General features: G+C 45.1%; 1 protein-coding gene across 2 annotated transcripts; it reads left to right on the top strand.

The window, feature by feature from the left end:
- Positions 1 to 9,185: 9,185 nt before the first annotated feature.
- LOC149336250 (uncharacterized) lies at positions 9,186 to 21,472 on the top strand. Of its 2 annotated transcripts, none has more exons than XM_089552781.1 (5): positions 9,186 to 9,341; positions 11,493 to 11,610; positions 13,673 to 13,734; positions 14,799 to 14,916; positions 21,205 to 21,472. In XM_089552781.1, the coding sequence occupies exons 1-5, from the start codon at positions 9,209 to 9,211 to the stop codon at positions 21,416 to 21,418; spliced, it is 645 nt and encodes a 214-aa protein (XP_089408907.1). In that variant the 5' UTR covers positions 9,186 to 9,208; the 3' UTR covers positions 21,419 to 21,472. The 2 variants fall into 2 exon arrangements, with proteins under 2 accessions (XP_089408907.1, XP_089408906.1); XM_089552780.1 differs by having other exon boundaries at positions 9,195 to 9,341; positions 13,601 to 13,734.
- The last annotated feature ends 381 nt before the right edge of the window (positions 21,473 to 21,853 follow it).

Raw genomic sequence — 21,853 nt, 5'->3', positions numbered from 1 at the left:
AAGCTGTCCTCTAGCGCACACCCTTTTATTAAAGTGTGTGCGCTACAGGACAGATTACTCCCTTTCTACTCCTTTCTGTTTAGAGTGTATACGCATATACACTCTAAACAGAAAGGAGTAGAAACGGAATAAACTGTCCTTATAAAAGGGGGTGCGCTATAGGACAGATTACTCCTTTTCTACTCATTTCTATTTAGAGTGTATACGGACATACTCTGTAAACAGAAAGGAGTAAGAACGGAGGAAGCTGTCCTCTAGCGCACACCCTTTTATTAAAGTGTGTGCGCTACAGGACAGATTACTCCCTTTCTACTCCTTTCTGTTTAGAGTGTATACGCACATACACTCTAAACAGAAAGGAGTAGAAACGGAGTAAACTCTCCCTATATAAAAGGGGGTGCGCTATAGGACAGATTACTCCTTTTCTACTCCTTTCTATTTAGAGTGTATACGGACATACTCTCTAAACAGAAAGGAGTAAGAACGGAGGAAGCTGGCCTCCAGCGCACACCCTTTTATTAATGTGTGTGCGCTATAGGACAGATTACTCCCTTTCTACTCCTTTGTTTAGAGTGCATACGCACATACACTCTAAACAGAAAGGAGTAGAAACGGAGTAAACTGTCCCTATATAAAAGGGGTGCGCTATAGGACAGATTACTCTTTTTCTACTCCTTTCTATTTAGAGTGTATACGGACATACTCTCTAAACAGAAAGGAGTAAGAACGGAGGAAGCTGTCCTCTAGCGCACACCCTTTTATTAAAGTGTGTTTGCGCTATAGGACAGATTACTCCCTTTCTACTCCTTTCTGTTTAGAGTGTATACGCACATACACTCGAAACAGAAAGGAGTAGAAACGGAGTAAACTGTCCCTATATAAAAGGGGGTGCGCTATAGGACAGATTACTCCTTTTCTACTAATTTCTATTTAGAGTATATACGGACATACTCTCTAAACAGAAAGGAGTAAGAACGGAGGAAGCTGTTCTCTAGCGCACACCCTTTTATTAAAATGTGTGCGCTATAGGACAGATTACTCCCTTTCTACTCCTTTCTGTTTAGAGTGCATATGCACATACACTCAGTGAAGTTCGCGGTGCCGTGTTTTGTTTGCTGCATCCGGTCGCTTTATGGGAATGCCTATTAAGTCCCTTTTCTTGGGACCTCCGCACAACCGCACAGAAAGGGGTCAGTGAACCCAGCGGGAGAAGGGAGGCGCCGAATGGCGGGGGACTACAGGAGACGTCAAACTCCCCTCATGGACTGAGTCGTTAGGCGGCATCCTGTGTGCACGTGAGTACGGCGAGGCTGACCCGCGCCACAGTGCGTGGCTCTTTGTACCATGTCTGCAGCGGCATGCTTTGACATATTGTCACGCTAGCTGCAGGCATGAGGAGCGACGACGAGAAACAGATGAGTTGAAATGGCGTTCCTCGAACTTGGCGGCAACCGGACGTTGGGAAAGCGAGTGTTCGCGAAGCTCGCAGCGGGAAAGCATAATTATCCGAAATCGTGATGGTGGAAAGTGTGCATATGTGTACAGTGTCGCGATGAGTTACCTTCTTTCCCCAATCATTCATTGGTTGTGTTATTCTTTCCCCAATTGCTGATTGGTGGTATTTTCCTTTCCCCAATAAGTTATTGGGTGGATGTTTGTATAGTACTTGATTGGTTATTCTCCCACCGAGGGCGGGGACATGGGATTTAAAACCCGCTGCTTCGGCAGGACCGAGGGCTGGATTCGTCACGTAGAAGTACGAGCCAGTCAAGTGTAAATATGTTTTCTCCTTGCTTGTATCTTCCTTTGTGCTTTTAATTGTTATAAAAAGTTTAACCTCTCCAGAAGTGTCCTCTTGCAATGTGATTGAGCAAAACGAATCTTCAAGACGTCAAGAATCCTACAACAATCATCATTAACTAAATTTCCCTCTACGAGATCAAGAGGGAGAGCAACTCACTCTAAACAGAAAGGAGTAGAAACGGAGTAAACTGTCCCTATATAAAAGGGGGTGCGCTATAGGACAGATTACTCCTTTTCTACTCCTTTCTGTTTAGAGTGTATATGGACATACTCTCTAAACAGAAAGGAGTAAGAACGGAGGAAGCTGTCCTCTAGCGCACACTCTTTTATTAAAATGTGTGCGCTATAGGACAGATTACTCCCTTTCTACTCCTTTCTGTTTAGAGTGTGTACGCACATACACTCTAAACAGAAAGGAGTAGAAACGGAGTAAACTGTCCCTATATAAAAGGGGGTGCGCTATAGGACAGATTACTCTTTTTCTACTCCTTTCTATTTAGAGTGTATACGGACATGCTCTGTAAACAGAAAGGAGTAAGAACGGAGGAAGCTGTCTAGCGCACACCCTTTTATTAAAGTGTGTGCGCTACAGGACAGATTACTCCCTTTCTACTCCTTTCTGTTTAGAGTGTATACGCACATACACTCTAAACAGAAAGGAGTAGAAACGGAGTAAACTGTCCCTATATAAAAGGGGGTGCGCTATAGGACAGATTACGCCTTTTCTACTCATTTCTATTTAGAGTGTATACGGACATACTCTGTAAACAGAAAGGAGTAAGAACGGAGGAAGCTGTCCTCTAGCGCACACCCTTTTATTAAAGTGTGTGCGCTACAGGACAGATTACTCCCTTTCTACTCCTTTCTGTTTAGAGTGTATACGCACATACACTCTAAACAGAAAGGAGTAGAAACGGAGTAAACTCTCCCTATATAAAGGGGGGTGCGCTATAGGACAGATTACTCCTTTTCTACTCCTTTCTATTTAGAGTGTATACGGACATACTCTCTAAACAGAAAGGAGTAAGAACGGAGGAAGCTGTCCTCTAGCGCACACCCTTTTATTAAAATGTGTGCGCTATAGGACAGATTACTCCCTTTCTACTCCTTTCTGTTTAGAGTGCATATGCACATACACTCTAAACAGAAAGGAGTAGAAACGGAGTAAACTGTCCCTATATAAAAGGGGGTGCGCTATAGGACAGATTACTCCTTTTCTACTCCTTTCTATTTAGAGTGTATACGGACATACTCTCTAAACAGAAAGGAGTAAGAACGGAGGAAGCTGGCCTCCAGCGCACACCCTTTTATTAATGTGTGTGCGCTATAGGACAGATTACTCCCTTTCTACTCCTTTGTTTAGAGTGCATACGCACATACACTCTAAACAGAAAGGAGTAGAAACGGAGTAAACTGTCCCTATATAAAAGAGGGTGCGCTATAGGACAGATTACTCTTTTTCTACTCCTTTCTATTTAGAGTGTATACGGACATACTCTCTAAACAGAAAGGAGTAAGAACGGAGGAAGCTGTCCTCTAGCGCACACCCTTTTATTAAAATGTGTGCGCTATAGGACAGATTACTCCCTTTCTACTCCTTTCTGTTTAGAGTGCATATGCACATACACTCTAAACAGAAAGGAGTAGAAACGGAGTAAACTGTCCCTATATAAAAGGGGGTGCGCTATAGGACAGATTACTCCTTTTCTACTCCTTTCTATTTAGAGTGTATACGGACATACTCTCTAAACAGAAAGGAGTAAGAACGGAGGAAGCTGGCCTCCAGCGCACACCCTTTTATTAATGTGTGTGCGCTACAGGACAGATTACTCCCTTTCTACTCCTTTCTGTTTAGAGTGTATACGCACATACACTCTAAACAGAAAGGAGTAGAAACGGAGTAAACTCTCCCTGTATAAAAGGGGGTGCGCTATAGGACAGATTACTCCTTTTCTACTCCTTTCTATTTAGAGTGTATACGGACAAACTCTGTAAACAGAAAGGAGTAAGAACGGAGGAAGCTGTCCTCTAGCGCACACCCTTTTATTAATGTGTGTGCGCTACAGGACAGATTACTCCCTTTCTACTCCTTTCTGTTTAGAGTGTATACGCACATACACTCTAAACAGAAAGGAGTAGAAACGGAGTAAACTCTCCCTATATAAAAGGGGGTGCGCTATAGGACAGATTACTCCTTTTCTACTCCTTTCTATTTAGAGTGTATACGGACATACTCTGTAAACAGAAAGGAGTAAGAACGGAGGAAGCTGTCCTCCAGCGCACACCCTTTTATTAAAGTGTGTGCGCTACAGGACAGATTACTCCCTTTCTACTCCTTTCTGTTTAGAGTGTATACGCACATACACTCTAAACAGAAAGGAGTAGAAACGGAGTAAACTCTCCCTATATAAAAGGGGGTGCGCTATAGGACAGATTACTCCTTTTCTACTCCTTTCTATTTAGAGTGTATACGGACATACTCTCTAAACAGAAAGGAGTAAGAACGGAGGAAGCTGGCCTCCAGCGCACACCCTTTTATTAATGTGTGTGCGCTATAGGACAGATTACTCCCTTTCTACTCCTTTGTTTAGAGTGCATATGCACATACACTCTAAACAGAAAGGAGTAGAAACGGAGTAAACTGTCCCTATATAAAAGGGGGTGCGCTATAGGACAGATTACTCCTTTTCTACTCCTTTGTAGAATAAATTACTCCCTTTCTACTCCTTTCTGTTTAGAGTGTGTACGCACATACACTCTAAACAAGGAGTAGAAACGGAGTAAACTGTCCCTATATAAAAGGGGGTGCGCTATAGGACAGATTACTCCTTTTCTACTCCTTTCTGTTTAGAGTAGGTGCACTAGAGGACAGACTACTCCCTTTCTACTCCTTTGTAGAATAAATTACTCCCTTTCTACTCCTTTCTGTTTAGAGTGTGTACGCACATACACTCTAAACAGAAAGGAGTAGAAACGGAGTAAACTGTCCCTATATAAAAGGGGGTGCGCTATAGGACAGATTACTCCTTTTCTACTCCTTTCTGTTTAGAGTAGGTGCACTAGAGGACAGATTACTCCCTTTCTACTCCTTTGTAGAATAAATTACTCCCTTTCTACTCTTTTGTGTTCAGATTGTATATGGACAAATATAACTTTGATGATTTAGATGATCACCCTATAAAATGTATGTCGTTCTGGCACTCGCGCTTTAAATGTGTCCAGATTTGGTTGTGTGTGCTGAGTGTTATGGCAGGTCAAGAGAGCACCCCGTTCATCACAATCTAAGTTTGTGAACATTAATTTACAGAAATGTGCAGGCAGCCTGACTTGATCCGCGGGGCCATGTAGCATACATTTGCAATAAAAAAAAGGAAACCTGCTGTCTCTTTGGTTACACACTCCTGAAGCTGCTCCTGCGAGGGAAACTCCAAGGTTTTAAGCAAGGTACATAAGAGAAGTGATACCGATCAATTCTTAACAAAAGCATTTTTTGCGCGGCTAACAGCTTCTGACCGCAATTTTTCATATAATGTAACATTTCAGTATAAGAATCAATATATTCCCATTGCTTTTCCACGGCAATTTTAACTCCACGATGTGATCGAGGGAAACATGTTAAAAGAAAGATTTTTTTACTCATCAGAAGTAAGGAGTATTACCTTCAATATTTCCGTTACAATATCTTAAATTTTTTTAATATCCAATATTTTGGTCCCAGAATGTTGGACATGATTTAGCACTCATTATTTAAAAGGCCAGCCCTTGCTATTTTCGAGTTGGATGTCCGGTGTGTCGTATAGCCCCAGTAGAGATGAATCGTTAACAGATCTACTGATAATTGTACCACTTGTATGCACTTTACAATCCCGATTGTTTTTCGGTCAAATTAATGCATGATGAATTTGTTTCCTAATGCCGCCGCGGTGGCTCAGTGGTTATGGAACTCAGCTGCTGACCCGAAAGACGCGGGTTCGATCCCGGCTGCGGCTGTCGAATTTCATTGGAGGCGAAATTCTAGAGGCCCGTTTACTGTGTGATGTCAGTGCACGTTAAAGAACCTCAGGTGGTCAAAGTTTCCGGAGCCCTTCACTACGGCGTCCCTCCTAGCCTGAGTCGCTTTGGGACGCTAGACCCCAATAAACCAATAAACCAACCAATTTGTTTCCTAATGTAAGCTGACGTAAGCAACTGTCGCCCGGATGACGTTCGCTAACAAGTCTTCTCTTGTGCTTTCGTGGACAGCTCGCGCGACCCGACCTTGGGGTTCGGACGGACCTAACCTTTCGCATCTGCCCACTGCTTCTCCCGCAAACTTTTAGGAGCACGCGATGATCCATGCTCCACTTGAGAACGCTGTACGATCGTTAACATGCTGCACTCTCTCCCCGACAATCTGCACGACGCTGTTGTTCCACACGAAAGACGCGAGCTTCACCCGCACGTGACAACTTCGGTACTCCAGGAGCGATACGTCGGCACTGTAAGGGATACGTCAGCACCCCTTAGTGACCTGCTATGAAGTTTTCCATGCCGACGGCAGTGCCCTGACAAAGCCTATAGCGACCGAAGGCATCAACTTTGAGACGACTTGAGTGCGGGGTTTCGGCGTCGCCAGTCGGAGCATTGTCATCGACACGAGCATCCCTACTCCGTTGCGGAGGCTGCAACATATTGCTTAAAGCAGCGAGGGACAGCTCAAGCCAGAGTGTGCGTATGAGTCTGACTTATTAGTTATTAGAAAAAAAAAATTGGCAGAGGCTTAGTTTGGTTAGGCCTAGTGGATTGCGAAAGCAAGGACGCTGAACTTGTAGATGCAGCCAGATCAAGAGATGCTGCACGCATTCGCCTGGCTGCATAATATGCACGCCGTTTCGTTGTTCCTGCTCTTCATCCGTTTCTTCCGCACGCCGCCGCTTCTTAGCTGCAGCACATCGTTGCAGCTTCACCTTATACACATCATTCGACATATCGTGAAGGATTCGCTGGGACGACTGCGACGAGCCGAGTTGGGGGGACCGCTTTTCCACAGCTGGCACGACGTCACGTACAGCGAGCGCCCCTCGCGGCAGCGGCGCGCAGCTGCGGCAAGGAGGATTCGCTGGGACGGTCGCGACGAGCCGAGTTGGGGCCCCGCTTTTCCACAGCTGGTATGACGTCACACATAGGTCACGCTAAAGGTCAATGGTGAATTCTCCGGGACGACGGCCAAGAGCGGAAACCTCGAGCAGTATTGCTTTCGCAATAAAAAAGTGGCGCAGTCGCAGCATACAGGACACTGGACTATGCAGTGAACGCCCCCGCATGGCCGCAAGGATTTTATTTGCTGCTTCCTTTAATTAAAGGGCAACTGCAGCGATTTTCTGCCCGTGTTGAGTTAATGGTTGATTGATATTGCTGAAGGCTTTTTCTTCACAGTACGCGACACAGTCTCCTGTCACCACCCTAATCCGAACAGGTATGCGCCTCGACACGACAGATATTATAATGCCGCAGGAAGCAGAATTTTGATGCCTTTTGCGCTCTGAACACCGTGATGCAAGTGGCATATCTCATGAAACAAAGATATGCTATGATTATGCGGGCGACCGAACAATACTGCTAATACACATTCCCTCTATTGCACGTATCGTCTCGAACGCCTCAATTAGCCTCAATTATTTTCGGGTTGAATTTACGCAAATAAGACATATTCTAATCTACTTACCTCTGCTTGCTTCCTCTTCATTGCTCTGCCCTTCGGAATATCGGCGGTTTAGCACGAGTCGCTTACGGGAGCAACGTAAACACAGAATCCGACTTCAACCAGCGCCTGCTACTCGCGAGACCAAACTGTTCCATCATAAGAATCTTGTCTTGGCAGCAGTCCCAAGTGAAACGTTCCGTGCACACACGCGTTCGACAGTTCGGGGACCACAGCTGAAGCTTCGCATAGCATGGATACATTTATCGTGCACCTCTCTGTCGTTAGGGGTTTTGAGGTCAATCACTGCCTTGCTTTTCGCTGAGTGATTCGTATACATCCCACAACACGGCACCATCCACCATCAATGGCTGCAAGGACTTCAGTGCACTAAGTGCCAGATAAACCACAAGGTGAACCAAGCCGCCGCCCGTCTGCGCTTCGACAGGCTGTTCCGAGTAGCGTCGCCATCCCCCAGCCCCGTGCCAGGCTGTTCTAATCATGACCGCAGAGCGCAAGTCAACAGGCGAACCCAGATCTATTTCTCGGAACTGCGCCGACTTCAGTCTTATCGGCAGCAAGTCATGCCGAGTAAAGCCGCTGCATCGTCACCGTCGTCTGCTCTATGCCACTTGCCAACCAGTGACGTCTGCGAGCACAGTGCTGGCCGTAAAACACCCATGTTGGACAGTGCTAGACGCGAGTACGGGGGGGGGCGGGGGGGGGGGGGGGGGCTATCTTTAAAATTACTTTGTGAAAAACCTAAAGCGTTCATAGAAGTGCTGTTTGGCATGCAATATCTTCACAACGAGAAGAACTTGATACAAATTTCATATACACATGTTAGCACCGAAAAGTTACCAGTTGCCCTTCAAGCTCGCATGCAGTCAAATCGCAATGTTTGCCGGCCATGGAGCTGCGATGGAAAGGAAAATGTTTCTGAGTAATGAACGAGCCAAAACAATCATTCGGCCTTGAATCCTACTGAATCATGTTACGGTGGAACAGTAGGACGCTTTGATCAGCAGTAAAAGTGCAATTAAGCAAGTTAGTCCTACAATAAAGAAAAACACAGACTTTAGGAGCCAGATGTTCAGAGGAATGCCCTAAGCTGCAGTAGATTTCTAGTGAGGCAGTAATTACACTTTGGCATCTACCCAAGCGCCAACCATCCACTCATTGGATGGATGCCAGTGAGTAATTACTCCTTTATTAGAAACCTACTCCACCTTGGGTGATTCCCTTAAACATTTGACCAACACTGTTCCCACTTCAAGTTCTTGATCAATTCGCTCTCGCCTTACCATAAGCTGCCGCCCCAGTTAGCTCAGTTGGTAAAGCGACTGCTCCCGTGAAGCAGTGGTCCCGGGTTCGAACCCCGGAGTAGAACCAATTTTTCTTCAACTGCGAAGTTTCTGAGAACGCTGTATAGCTTTCCTTCGTAGCCATATGGCTGCACTCGGGTGGATGCCAATGAGTAATTAGTGCCTTATTAGAATCTTTGCTACATGAAACTTGACTTTCAGAGGCTGAGTTGAACTATTTGGGCTTGCTGAGTGCTTTGACGCGCTTAGCAAGGCAAGAGCAGCCCGCTATCGCGCGAGGCGTTGGGAGTCTCCTGCCCAAAGCGCATAACTAGTTGGTTCCCGAGATAGGTTCTCGTCTACCATGCTCTCGGAGAGATTTGCTATCACACGCGTCCTGCAGCGGATGTAGGTCAGGCGGATGCGGATGTTTGCGGCGCCATCACACAAAGTACTGCGTCGTCGAAACAGCATGGCGTTTCCTCCACACCCTAGAAAGCTGGCCTTTATTGTCGGACTTCTGCCTGCCGCACTTATGTCGGTGTTGGCGCAAGGTACCATCGTTACATCCTCTCATTTTTCTCTTTATGGATCGTTTTCCCGTTCTTTCCTTGTCTGTTTAGATGCATGTGGAGATGCAGATGTATGTAGGTTGTATGTAGGGAACCGCTGCATCCATGTAGTTATATGCCTCTTGTACACTAGAAGACGCTAAAGTACTCGTATATTGTTGACTGTTGACATCTGGTGACATCAGTAACTGTGTTCGAAAGCTATCGTCTGCATCCAACGGTGGGGTGGTCTAGCATACAACGAAATGAATTATTCGAAACTAATGAAAGCCATTCTCTAGGTTTCAAATAAGTTCCGAATAATCGGTAGGAAGATGGCATAGGGTACGCCGTGCTTTCTATTTTTGACGACTGTTTCAAATTCATGAGCCACTCCGACGCTGCACAGCATGTTGTCGCGATCTGCCTCGGGTCAAAGTAGGTTCAGGGCCACGGCGCTCTTCAGTCATGTGGCGGCGTTCATAATGCTCAATAATGTAACCTTCAAGGTTCACTAAATCCTTTCTTCATGCCCGATATCGGGGGCCATGGTTCATACTGTCGCCCCTCTTACCAAAAGATTGGGCGCTATACTTTGTTCCTTATCATCATGAGCAGCAGAACAGAATCTTCTAATGCTTACGGCATGGCAGTCATAACGTGGATATACTGCTTTCGTGTTGCTTGTCCTCCAGAGGAGATTAGTATTGCGTCTTTCGACCTCTAGAGCTTTAATTCCTCGTCTCGTACTATTCAGCCACCCCTAGCCGTTTCTATGTTTCGCATAAATATTTATTTTGCATGAAAGTTTGCACAAGTAGCCAATAATCACAAAAATATTCTATTCCTAATCAATTCGGTTCTTAACTGCACTAATCTTATTCGGTTCAGTAGTATAGCTAGCTTATTCGTCAACACTGCCTCATCGAAACTGCCTGTGACTATTCCTACCGACGGAGCTCTGATAAAGCACGCTGACAGGTTACCATGGAGTTGGCATGATTTCACATTTCTGAAACGAAAATCGTTACTAATGAAGGAAGAAAAAACAGGTCCACGCTAATTTACTGGCGACCGTCAACTCAAACAAGTACTGACACTAGTGAAAACTTTCCTTTGAGTCCTTACAGACTCGAGACCAACTCTGCCATTTCGAGGCTGCAACAAGACAACAGTCTTGTTATACAGGGTACGAAATTTCTACAATACTTTAAGAGCCGTAATATTACATATTGCCGCACCGTAAAGCGATGTAACGAATTGTAATCGAACTCCCCACTAAAGGCTGCGAATTGTGCTGAAATCCATGACAGATTAAGTGTACATCGTGGAGGCTAAAGAAAAGGGTTCAGCTTAAGTTAAGGACAACGTAGCGAGGTATGGAAAGAAAATTTGTAGGTTTACCGTTAAGAGACCGCAAGCGGGCAGAGTGGGTGAGAGAACAAACGCGCGGATTAACGACGTCCTAGTCGAAATCAAGAGGAAGAAATGGGCTCGGGCAGGGCATGTAATGCGAAGGCAAGATAACCGCTGGTCCTTAAGGGTAACGGAGTGGATTCCAAGAGAAGGCAAGCGTAGCAGGGAGAGGCAGAAAGTTAGGTGGGCGGATGAGATTAAGAAGCTTGCGGGGATACGATGTCCGCAGCTGGCAAAGGACAGGGTTAATTGGAGAGACATAGGAGAGGCCTTTTCCCTGCAGTGGACGTAGTCAGGCTGATAATGATGATGATGATCCATTCTCGACAACAGTGTTGCAAGGAATGACGGTGGTGGTCCCTGAGCTTCCATGGCCAGGGAAGGACACTGAAATCGCTGATGAAATGGCAGACAAATGCATTCAGTACCATATGGAGCACACCACAGCTATTAGCGGGTTCCATCTCCGCTGAAATGCAGACAGCGCCACGATATGGCTACCCCAACCGGCGGAATGAGGCAGTAAGCGAATTTGAAATGGTTCGTTCAACCCGTCTTCACGGCGCTGAAGAACGTAAACAATTTATTGGTGTTGCATAAGCTGCTAAAATTGGATGGATGATAGTTGTATTCGTCCTTACTTAAACTGTTGGTTGATATTATGTTGAGATTGTACAAACATGCCTGCTGAATGATACTTCCTTTTCACTGTACTTCCTTTTCTACCTCCCTGCGCAGTTTCAGAACAGCCAAACTGCGCCCCGCACTCATTGTCTCGCTGCTACGAAGACTACCGCGTCCTGCTGTGGGGATCCGGGAGGCAACCTGGCAATGATGGATACGCGGGAATTTGCAGGTACAAGCACTATTAGTTATAAACACAATATGAATCGTGAGGCATCAACTATAGGAACCGCTATCACCCGCGTGCGTATTTATTATCCCCATGATTCCTTTAACGACGAGACCAGAGATACGTATGCAATAGGCTTCTGTTATTAAGACATCGGCTTACTTTACTTCATATTCATACCGTCACCACCAGTGATGCTTTATTCGAGGGATTTTTACCTCCATCGGGGAATCGTCGGTAATAAATTGGGTCTACATGTAAAACATTCTCGGATAAAAATTTTGGATATTGCAAATTGGTAAGGTACTGTTATGGAAATATTGATGGTAATGAACAATTCTTCCGATGTGTAAGAAAATCTTTCTTTTATTGTTTTTGCATCGCTCCCATCGAGCAGTTAAGACCGCCATAGAAAACCAATGGGGAACGCATTGACGATAGCAAGAACTTTAATAGCAGAAAGATGGAAGCCTGCCGTGCGGAGATCTGCAGATATATTGAAATCTTACGGTATATTAAAAAATTGCGTTCATGAATTCTTTCCCGTTCAAAAGTACTTATGTCCAGAATTGTTAGGTATGAGACAATCTACACAAGTTTACAGGGAATTTTAGGAAGAGAAATTTTTTCCGCTGAACTTACTACCGACTAGCTCGAAAATTGCTACCTTTAATGCACGACATCAAGGACGCTGAGAATGTGTATGTGGCCTGGCGAACACTAATAGACCGAAAAGACAGTGGTTCTATCTTACATTCTCTGTCGCACGACTTTAGGCTCGCCCTTGTACTGCGTGCAAAGCCAGCCTTGTATCTGGCGGGGTGCTTCTTACAGTGTCGCTACATGGCCAATTCCGCATATATGGGCATTAACTCATTAATGCGGTCGCATCATGCAATTAAGGCTGAGCTTAAGTGTCCACTACAATTTCTCTTTCCTGCATTTAGAGCCGGGTTTGTGTTTTCCCTGGCCCTCATCTGTATCATTAGCTAAAAAAATGTCTTCCGGAGAAAAAATTCCCCACATTTTCCAGCCAGTTCCCAAAATTTCAAGAAACGGGAAAATTCCCTTTTTTTCTCTTGTCCATACTTGGCATTCAAAATCTCCCTCCGCGCAAGAACGGAATGGAATCTCAATGGTTCAACCGCAAACCATTCCACAATCATCATCATAATTCCAGCTGCGCCCACTGCAGGCCAAAAGCCTCTCTCATATCCCTCCAACTAATCCTGTTTGTGCCGGCTGCGGTCATGTTATCCCCAGCAAACTTCCTATCCTCAGCCGCCCACCTGACCCTGTGTCAACCCCTGCTACACTTGCCTTCCGTCACCTCAAGGAACCATCAGTTATCTCCTCATTACTTTACACGCCTTGCCCGTTCCTGTTTCTTCTTCGTAGCCGCTATCTTTATGATTTGTTAAAAATACTAGAACAATAGACTGGGACGAAGAGCACGAAGCACACAGGTCGAGAGCTAATCTTGTCTGTCCCAGTCTATTGCGCAAGTTTTTTTTTTATTCAACCATGAACCACCAACTAGCGCATCTTTCGTTTTACTCCCCATATCTCGCTCCTCTGTCCTCAATTTAATTCTAAGCCTTTTCGTTAGCCTCAAGTTTCTGCCCCATAGGAGAGTTCTGGCGAGAGGCAACTATTGTGTTGGTACGTTCCTCTTGAGAGACACTATACGCTGCTATCCATGACCTTAGAATTCCTGCCGAATGCAGGCAACGAAATCATTATTCTCCTAGCTATTCCTCTCGCATGATCCGAAATTTGTGGTCATTACTTGCCCTAGACGGATGTTACCCCTTACCAGCCCAGTTCCTTTGCCATCTACAGTAGTCTGGCGGTCACTTCCCACACTACTAAACACCACTTAATTTTCTTCATTTTATTCATCTGCACCAGAGTTCTCCATTTCAAATGTGCAAATTAGCCTTCTCCACGTCTCACAGCATTAGTCACAGGTTTATGCTTTATTTTACACCAGAGACGTAAAAATAAAGAGCCGTTGTCACCGGGATATATCGTCGTGCCCGGAGGTGATGAAAGCCAATTTCAGCCGCCAGGAAAGAGGATACGAAGCTCTGCGCGACATTGTATGCGACCAACAGGCCTTCCAAGGTAAGAATGTGACCTAAGCGTCCGCATGAACTGAGAATCTTTGTGTTAGCAAAGCGTCATTGTTACCATAGTACGCTCATCTGAAATGCCCGTCATCTGCATAGCAATGTAAATTGCAGCCTCCCTCTTGGACTGCTGTTTGGCTGAAATAGGTGCAGCATATTTTGTATCTTTAGTACTTCGTACTGTAGCGCTCTGGGACTTCGCTCCTCGCGAACTTTCCTCATGCGACCTCTCGTTAGTGAACCGATACAGGTTTAACTGCAGTCCATTTCTTACGCCTCATGTCTGTTTTAACAAGTGCCTATAGCTTCGACCACGTCTACTAGTTGTAAGAATGTGGGGCAAATTCGAAAGACAGGTTTTGTGTGCATCACACAGAGCAGTGTACGGTATAGGCGCATTAAATTTACATCATCTGAACCCAAAAATCCTGCTTGTCTTTCTGTGCCCATTTTTAAAGCCTCGGCAACTAGTATTTCCGCGTATGTCGTGGAAAGGTAAAAGACGAGTAGCGTGTGAAGCACACCATGTTATTGTCAGGCTTCGTACAGCAGAGTGACTGTGGTAGCGAGAGCGCCAGAAAGCCTCGTTCGAGCACGAGCGTTTACGTCGTCCTATGGCCGCAGTACACACACACAAACAAGAGAGGTGTCGCAGCAGGCGGGCTTCCGGTGGGTATCACTTAATACGCTGGCTTTCGCACGGCAGACGAGGACACGTTTAGCGATCCTCGATTCAGCAACGAACTGAAGAAAGGTGGAGATGAAGAAAGAGGTTTTTAGAAGAGAACGAGCTCTAAACTGTCTCAGTGAACGTCTGAACAGCTCCAATCCTCGGAGGTGAAGTAAAGGAAAGGAGAGGGGCTAAAGATGTGAAGTGCGAAGTGCTGCTCCCCAAGTTAAACATCAGATTATGACACAACTCTTGAGGTGCAGCTAGAGTTCTTTACGGCTATCACTGCCGCTCTGTGCCGGGGAAAGGAAAAAGGCGTGTCTAGTCGCTATTTTTTTTCCTTCTTTTCGCTTCTTTCTCTCATTTCGCCCTTCGTGACTGCGCCGCAGACTATCGGGATGCCAAGTCGTGCCAAGACGGAGCCAAGTTGCAGGCTTGCGAAGACGAGCAGCTGCCATCATTCCTGCCAGAAAACCCTGCTCAAGATATGGATGACTATGGCTGCAGGTGAGTTTTCTATGCACTCGAGGCGGTAGAAATCCCCCCAAAATTTGGGAGTTCAGCAATAGTAGTTACTAATAGCACGTGTCACTAACAACCCTTATAAAAATTTCTATAGACAGTCCATAGACTGTCTATAGACTTTAGTCTATGAAGTCTATAGACTGTCTATAGACAAATCCTTTAGACTGGTCTATAGACAGTCTAGATTTATGGCCATACACTTTTAGTAAACTTTTGTCTATAGACAGTCTATAGACAAATGTCTACTGAAAGTCTATAGGTCTATAGGAAGTCTATAGACAGGTCTATAGACAGTCTATAGAAGATCTATAGACTTATGGCCATGCATTTCCTATAGAGCTGTCTATAGACACTTGTCTATAGACGACCTATAGACTTATGGCCATAGACTTCCTGTAGATTACTGTCTATAGACAGTCTACAGACAAAAGTCCACTGCTCCAGTAGACATATGTCTATAGACTGTCTATAGACATTCCATAGGTGTGTGGCCTGGCAGTGCTATAGACCTTTGTCTATAGACAGTCTATAGACCTCTGTCTACTAAACTATTAGTAGACCATTATCTACAGAGTGCCTATAGACTGTCCACAATCATTGCAAAAGGTCACCACACAGAGTTCACACATGAAACAATCAATATACTTACAAATTTAGTTTATTTCCATGCTATCCAGGCTGGGAATATGCAATACATGCACCAAAAGAATGCACCACAGTAACATAAAAGTTGAAAGTAACAGTCCGGCTAGTTTCCTCAGAAGCATTCTTGTGGCCTGTTTACTGCAGTAAATCCTCCGGGCATGTTTACCTGTACAGCACAAAGGAAAAAAATAATATAAGAGGTACTGAAAAAAAAAGTTCCCATTCCATCTCTACACATGTGCTTTACAATGCAAGGCATATCCTGGCTATGCCATTCTAGAAAGGCAATCTTGATCTTTTGGTTTGGTTTTATGGGGTTCAAAGACCCAAGCCGACACAGGCTACGAGACGCTAAAGTGAAAGGCTGGGGAATAATTTCGGTCACCTGTGCAGAGTACACAGGCCTTTAGCATTTTGCCTCTAGGCCTAGGCGGTAAGACCGCCTAGGCCGGAATCGAACCTGCATCTTTCAGGTCGCCATACGAACATGATAGCCAATGAGCTATCACGCCGGCTCAATCATTTCAGTAAATACACGACACATTTTAAGTGTCGTCATAAAACATTGAAACAAAGACCCCTAATCCCTGGAGCACTCTACTCTGAATCCAGTACTGATATTGATTTCTGTATGGCAATACTGTTACAGCGAATACTGATCTCTTTATGGCAATCCTTTTACACTATTTGTAACAGAAGACTTCGAACAATTGTGCCACATATCTGCATTGACTCGCAAGGGGCTGTTAAGCATGCCACCTCCATAAAATACAGATTCAGTGCACCTTACAGAGGGATCCAAAAAGGAGAATATTGCAGCATTTATTCTTATAACCGCTATAGAAGAAGCGCTTCAGAATACCCTGCGTGAATTAAGCCTGGTACACCCGGCCAAATGTTTAACTGGCTCGGGTGTTGCATCGCTAAATGCACCTTGTAAAAAATGTGCCTTTCGGCTACACTGCTGGCATATTCATGCTGTAATTTAACGAGTGAAATGTCATTTCGTGGTTCGTTTTGGTTCATATAATGTTTGAGTGCAGTACTTGCGTGTTTAGATCAACGTTATCAGAAACATTCGTCTGCCACTACGAACAGCTGAAACAATCGGCATACGCAGCAATGGATCTTGTCCATATGGCCTCATCCTCTGGGTAAAGTACCACTTCTTTCATGGCGGACAAGTCATTTACCCAGATTAGTGCAAATGCGCCACAATAACCATTGCTGCGTATTCCGCTTGTTTCGGCTCTTCGTAGCGGCAGACGATGAAGATTTCTGATAACTTTGATCTAAACATGCAAGTACTCCACTCAAACATTATATTAACAAAAAAAAAACTATGAAATGCCATCTCACGCATCAAATTACAACATCAATATGCCAGCAGTGTAGCCAAAATGCACCTTCTTACAAGGTGCATTTAGCGATGCAACACCTAAGCCAGTTAAAGATTTGGCCGAGTGTACGTAAGCCGATACTCAAACGGGCACAAGCTATACAAAACCAGCAGGCAGAAGCAACCAGTTCACCACACATTTTCGCCTATAACTTGAAGCACAAAGACGGAACAGCATACTCGTACATCTGCGCGCGCTCTTAGAAACAAGCGGGTTGCAGCGCTTCCATGCCGCGCTCATTATTCAGAAAACTAATACAGCACAGAGAGGCTGCAGCTGCGCCGTTTCAAAAGCAGTCGCGTGGTTGAGACAGCAAATTAGCGTCACGATAAAATACCGCCTGAAATTCACTTAGTTTTTCCTTCAAGTGCAGCTCCAACAGCGCAGTAAAGAGGTGTGTTTCCTGCATGGAGGCAGCCTAACCCAACACTGCTAGAAAAATCAGCGAAAGCATTTAACGTGCTCAAAGTAGGAAGTATTTCAATGAAACAATTAACGCCTTCAACAGGCGCAGCTATAATAACACGAGAGCTTAATTTAATTTTAGGCGCAAATAAGCGGCGAGTCACATCGGCTCTTTCGTAACGTAGCCGTCTGAAATCAGAAACACATACTTTGCCTCTCGCGCCAATGGTATTCGAGAAATCTGTGCACGCGTGAGCGGGATTCATGAACGAACCACTCGGAACGAAATGTAAGCCACCTCTTGTCGAGCCGACCTTTACCCAGCTTTCAAAATGAAGTGCCCGCAAGCCAGCGGCGGCGGCCAACGGCTCTGATGACAGACACGGACGAATCCATACGTGTGCAACGAAGGGGAGATGGGATGGAGCTCGTGGGTTCTTCGCGGTGTTTGAGCACGCCGGCCATTCGCGCCGGCAACGAATTTTATTCACCCATCACACTACAAGCATTCCTCCAGCGCCGCTTGAATACAACTTTGACAAACGTCTCGCGCTCCAGTCTATAGCGTTACAAGACACCTTTGCTGAAACGGCGGCGTCTACGACGCGCACCGAGCGAGCGTCCATACGTAGCAAGCAATGCACACCTCAAAAAGAACAGCACTCCATGGTCCAGACAGGCGATAACACAAAGATAAGAAAATAAATGTAATCCACCACTGAACGAGACTGTATGTAAGTACGTTTTCGGAGGTGCAAAGTAAATTGAGCTCACAGGGCGCTAAATAACACACAGTTCCATTTCGGCCGTCATTCACAGACTAAACGACATTTCTGGATGCGCATCTACCTTGAAACACGAAAAATCTAGTAGACAGCACGCGAGGAGCGGCTTATCATCAAGGGCATCGCACAGACTGCCTTTCCGCGCGTTAGTAAAGACAGCGGGACAGAGATAAGCGGCATTAGTCGAGAACCCGATGGCTTCTGCCTTAGAAACGAAGACAGGACGTTTGTAACTGCGCACATAATCTGTTCTGCACAAACAGCTCTGCTTGGAGTGGTTTAGGAGACCAAATGAATAAAATATAAACGTGTAGACTTACCGTAAGCGGACGATGAAGCTGGATTTTGAAGAAAACGTAATCCGCGAAAAACATCCCAACGCCATTGATGCAGCCACGCACAGGGTTGTTTGCAGCCCGAATGATTTTCCGCCGTCTCGCGGTAAAATGGGTAAAACGTGAAACAGAAACCCATTTCACGGTCGTATCTTTATCGCTCGCACTCTTGCCGTGTGCAGCTTGATCTGATATCCAAGACCACAGAAGGCAATTGGTTTATAAGCTTAAATTCTTCGCTTACCCTGTAAAAATCTTATTGTTTTCGTGAAAACAGAATCGAAATCTAACTTCTTGTCGGTATACGCGCCGCATCTCCCACCGAATAGTATATGGTACAATTCTCAAATAATAATTATAAGGTTGCTTAGCATAACGTCTTTTTTCAGTGTGTTCGTGTTTAGAAAATTGATATGCGCCACATCAGCGTGACATCGGCTCCGAAGCAAGAGGTGCAAGGGTAGGAACGAAAAAATACTGGCTTTGTGATTGTTGCATCGCAGCACTTATTCACGTGAATACAAACTGCAAAGGTAGAAATGGCAGATGTTAATCGCACAGAGGACCATGCAGGCTCTGAGATTAATCTAAAGTGTTTCTAAGGGAAGGGCGCTTCCTTGAATTCTCACACCTGTGTTTTCCCCTTTATTTTCAGGACGTTTTAAAGAGGAATGTAGAACCTTTGATGAAATGTGTCTGATTTCAGCGTGTTGGACAGTAACGATCGAAAGATGGAATGGAATTGTGTTGAGCGATTCCTTTAAGGGAAAGCGTATTCGTTCGATGTAGTACAGTTTGCGGGCGCCCTTACATCAAGAACGGCTGCCTTTCCTCGGCTTACTTGTTGGCATTAATATCTAATTGTATTGACAATATACGTCACGGTATAACGAAAAAGAGCTTGTCAATGCTCCTGAAAACAATATACAGGAGGGTGTTGTAATGGCCTTACGCAATACTTTTTAATTTCCGTAATAGCTAAGGAGGTGGGGGACTCCCGACATAGCTGCGGTCACTAGATGCAGGTCCCCTCAACATGAAGTGCAAAAATGAATTGACATTGTTCTGGACTTAGTCGAAAGTCAGTGTATCGAACATTTTTAGATAAAATTACGATTGTTATAGACTGGTCTATAGGCAGTAGACTATCTATAGTGTACAGTCTATAGCCGAAAGGAAATTGAGGTAGTTGTAGACTGTAGTCTATAGAGAGTCTATAGACCGTCTATAGACAAAAGGAAATTGAAGCAGCTATAGACCTTGGTCTATAGAGAGTCTATAGACCGTCTATAGACGAAAGGAAACTGAAGCAGTTATAGACTTTAGTCTATAGACAGTCTATAGACAAAGGAAATTGAGGCAGCTATAGACCTTAGTCTATAGCGAGTCTATAGACCGTCTATAAACGAAATGAAATTGAGGCAGCTATAGACCTTAGTCTATAGAGGGTCTATAGACAGTCTATAGACGAAAGGAAATTGAGGCGGCTATAGACCTTAGTCTATAGAGACTCTATAGACCGTCTATAGACAAAAGGAAATTGAAGCAGCTATATACTTTAGTCCATAGATTTTCTATAGACTGTCTATAGACAGAAGTAAAAGTCTATAGGATGGCTATAGAGTCTATAAAAAGTCTATAGAAAGTCTATAGACCATTTTTATAAGGGAACGGAAAGAAAAACCTCCTCTTGTCATACTGCCCTCAACGGAGATCGGTTACCTTCGATGAGGCCTTGTGAGCGGATATGCTGAAAATGTGTTAGAGCGAAAATTCTTTATTGGAGAGATTCCGCGGACATCAGTATGATCCCTCACACCCTTCATTTAAAAGTGCACTAAAGAGGAATCTGCACTCGTATTTGTACCGCCGGAACTCATCTACACGTTCCGAGCGTTCTTAGAAACTTCGAATTATTGCCCTGTGCGGCCGATTTCCCTGATTTAAATACGATTGAACGTCCCGGCTCCCGCCTTTTTTTTTTTAATTCCCCGCAGACGGTAGGAGGAGTCAACCAACCTTTCAATCAGTCCAGCGGCGGCTTGCCGCTCTGCCATCAGCGGAGTGATACGCAGTGGTCGGCGAAAGCAAGGAGTCCACGCGTATTTTTATTTCCGTGGGCCTAATTTACATCTATGTAGTCTCTGACTAGATTTATTTATTCACGGAACCCTAAAAGAAAACAACAAAGTCAAAGCGAAAGCAAAGCCGCCAGCGACTGCCTGAACGGCACTCCATGCGTTGGTCGACTCCTCCCAGCGTATGCGGGGTATTCGAAAAAAAGGCGGGAGCCGTGACGTTTAATCTGATTTAAATTGGGGAAATCGGCCGCACAGGGCAATAATTCGAAGTTTGTAAGAATGCTCGGAACGTGTAGATCGAGTTCCCGGGGTAAAAAGACGAGTTTAGATTCATCTTCAGTGCACCTTTAAATCGATTGTAGTACTAACTTTTCGGCTAGGTCGCATTGAACGTTCGCGAAAATGGCGCATTGCTCAAGAAATCAAGCATATACGAAGGGATTTTAAGAACGAATCGGAGTCTTCGTGCAAAGCAGGGTCTGAAGGTGCTTCTTCATGCCCAACAACTCCATTCTGTGAATTCACCGTTACAGGAAGATTTCACGAAACAGATGGGCTGAATGAAGAGCAAAGATGTCCGATTTTGTTACGTTACAAAACCGGTACTTTTACTTTCCAGGCTTTTCCAGGCCGCGACGACATGCTACGACGAAGCATTCAGGTCGGACTGCCCGATGTCCTTGAAGTCAGCAAACGCAGCGTTCATGAAGGGCCAGAGAGCTGTCCTGCTTCTCACAGGCTGCAACGGATCGACGTCGCTATTCGCGGCTCACCGGCAGCTGTTGCTGGCTGTCGTGGCGTTAGTTCTGTTGCGGTCTACCTCGTGGGGCTAACGCGAGAAGCGTCACTGTGTGGTCGCTCTTGAGTGAAATAAACAGTCAAAGGATGCTTTTTCTCAGGCAGTCATCTGAATCACAGTCATTAGGCGGGGGCAACCTAAAAATAATGGAAAATAATAAGTCCCTGCCTACCATCTGGATCACAATAGTAACGAGTTTTACGCAAGCACGTCTGCAGTGGCTGAAAGAAGATCGCTAGCGGTCTCGTTTTAGAGCAGTGCTGCCCGGCGCCAACAAAAAAGAAATACATTTTGATGTTGATTTATTTTCAGCTGTACAATGGCAGCTTAAACAAACAGCACTCAGGTTAACTCGCTTGATCAACACCAGGTAGGGTGGTGACATCTCCGCCATTTTGAATCACGCGCTCATTTAGCCGCGTCAAAATATTTCTTCGGAACTCAAGATTTCGATCGACAGCTTTGACAC

This window comes from Amblyomma mixtum, chromosome 7 (assembly GCF_055824585.1).
Source record: "Amblyomma mixtum isolate Tamu chromosome 7, ASM5582458v1, whole genome shotgun sequence".
NCBI lineage: Eukaryota > Metazoa > Arthropoda > Arachnida > Ixodida > Ixodidae > Amblyomma > Amblyomma mixtum.
The sequence above is the reverse complement of the archived record's forward strand: the minus strand, read 5'-3'. Positions and strand labels throughout refer to the sequence as shown.

What these genes read in the sequence shown, in the direction of transcription:
- LOC149336250 (XM_089552780.1), top strand. Translation starts at nt 9,209, where the DNA reads ATGCGGATGTTTGCGGCGCCATCACACAAAGTACTGCGTCGTCGAAAC. An exon ending in CGACCAACAGGCCTTCCAAG is followed by an intron (nt 13,735 to 14,798) that starts GTAAGAATGTGA and finishes ACTGCGCCGCAG; the next exon opens with ACTATCGGGATGCCAAGTCG. An exon ending in ATGGATGACTATGGCTGCAG is followed by an intron (nt 14,917 to 21,204) that starts GTGAGTTTTCTA and finishes TTTACTTTCCAG; the next exon opens with GCTTTTCCAGGCCGCGACGA.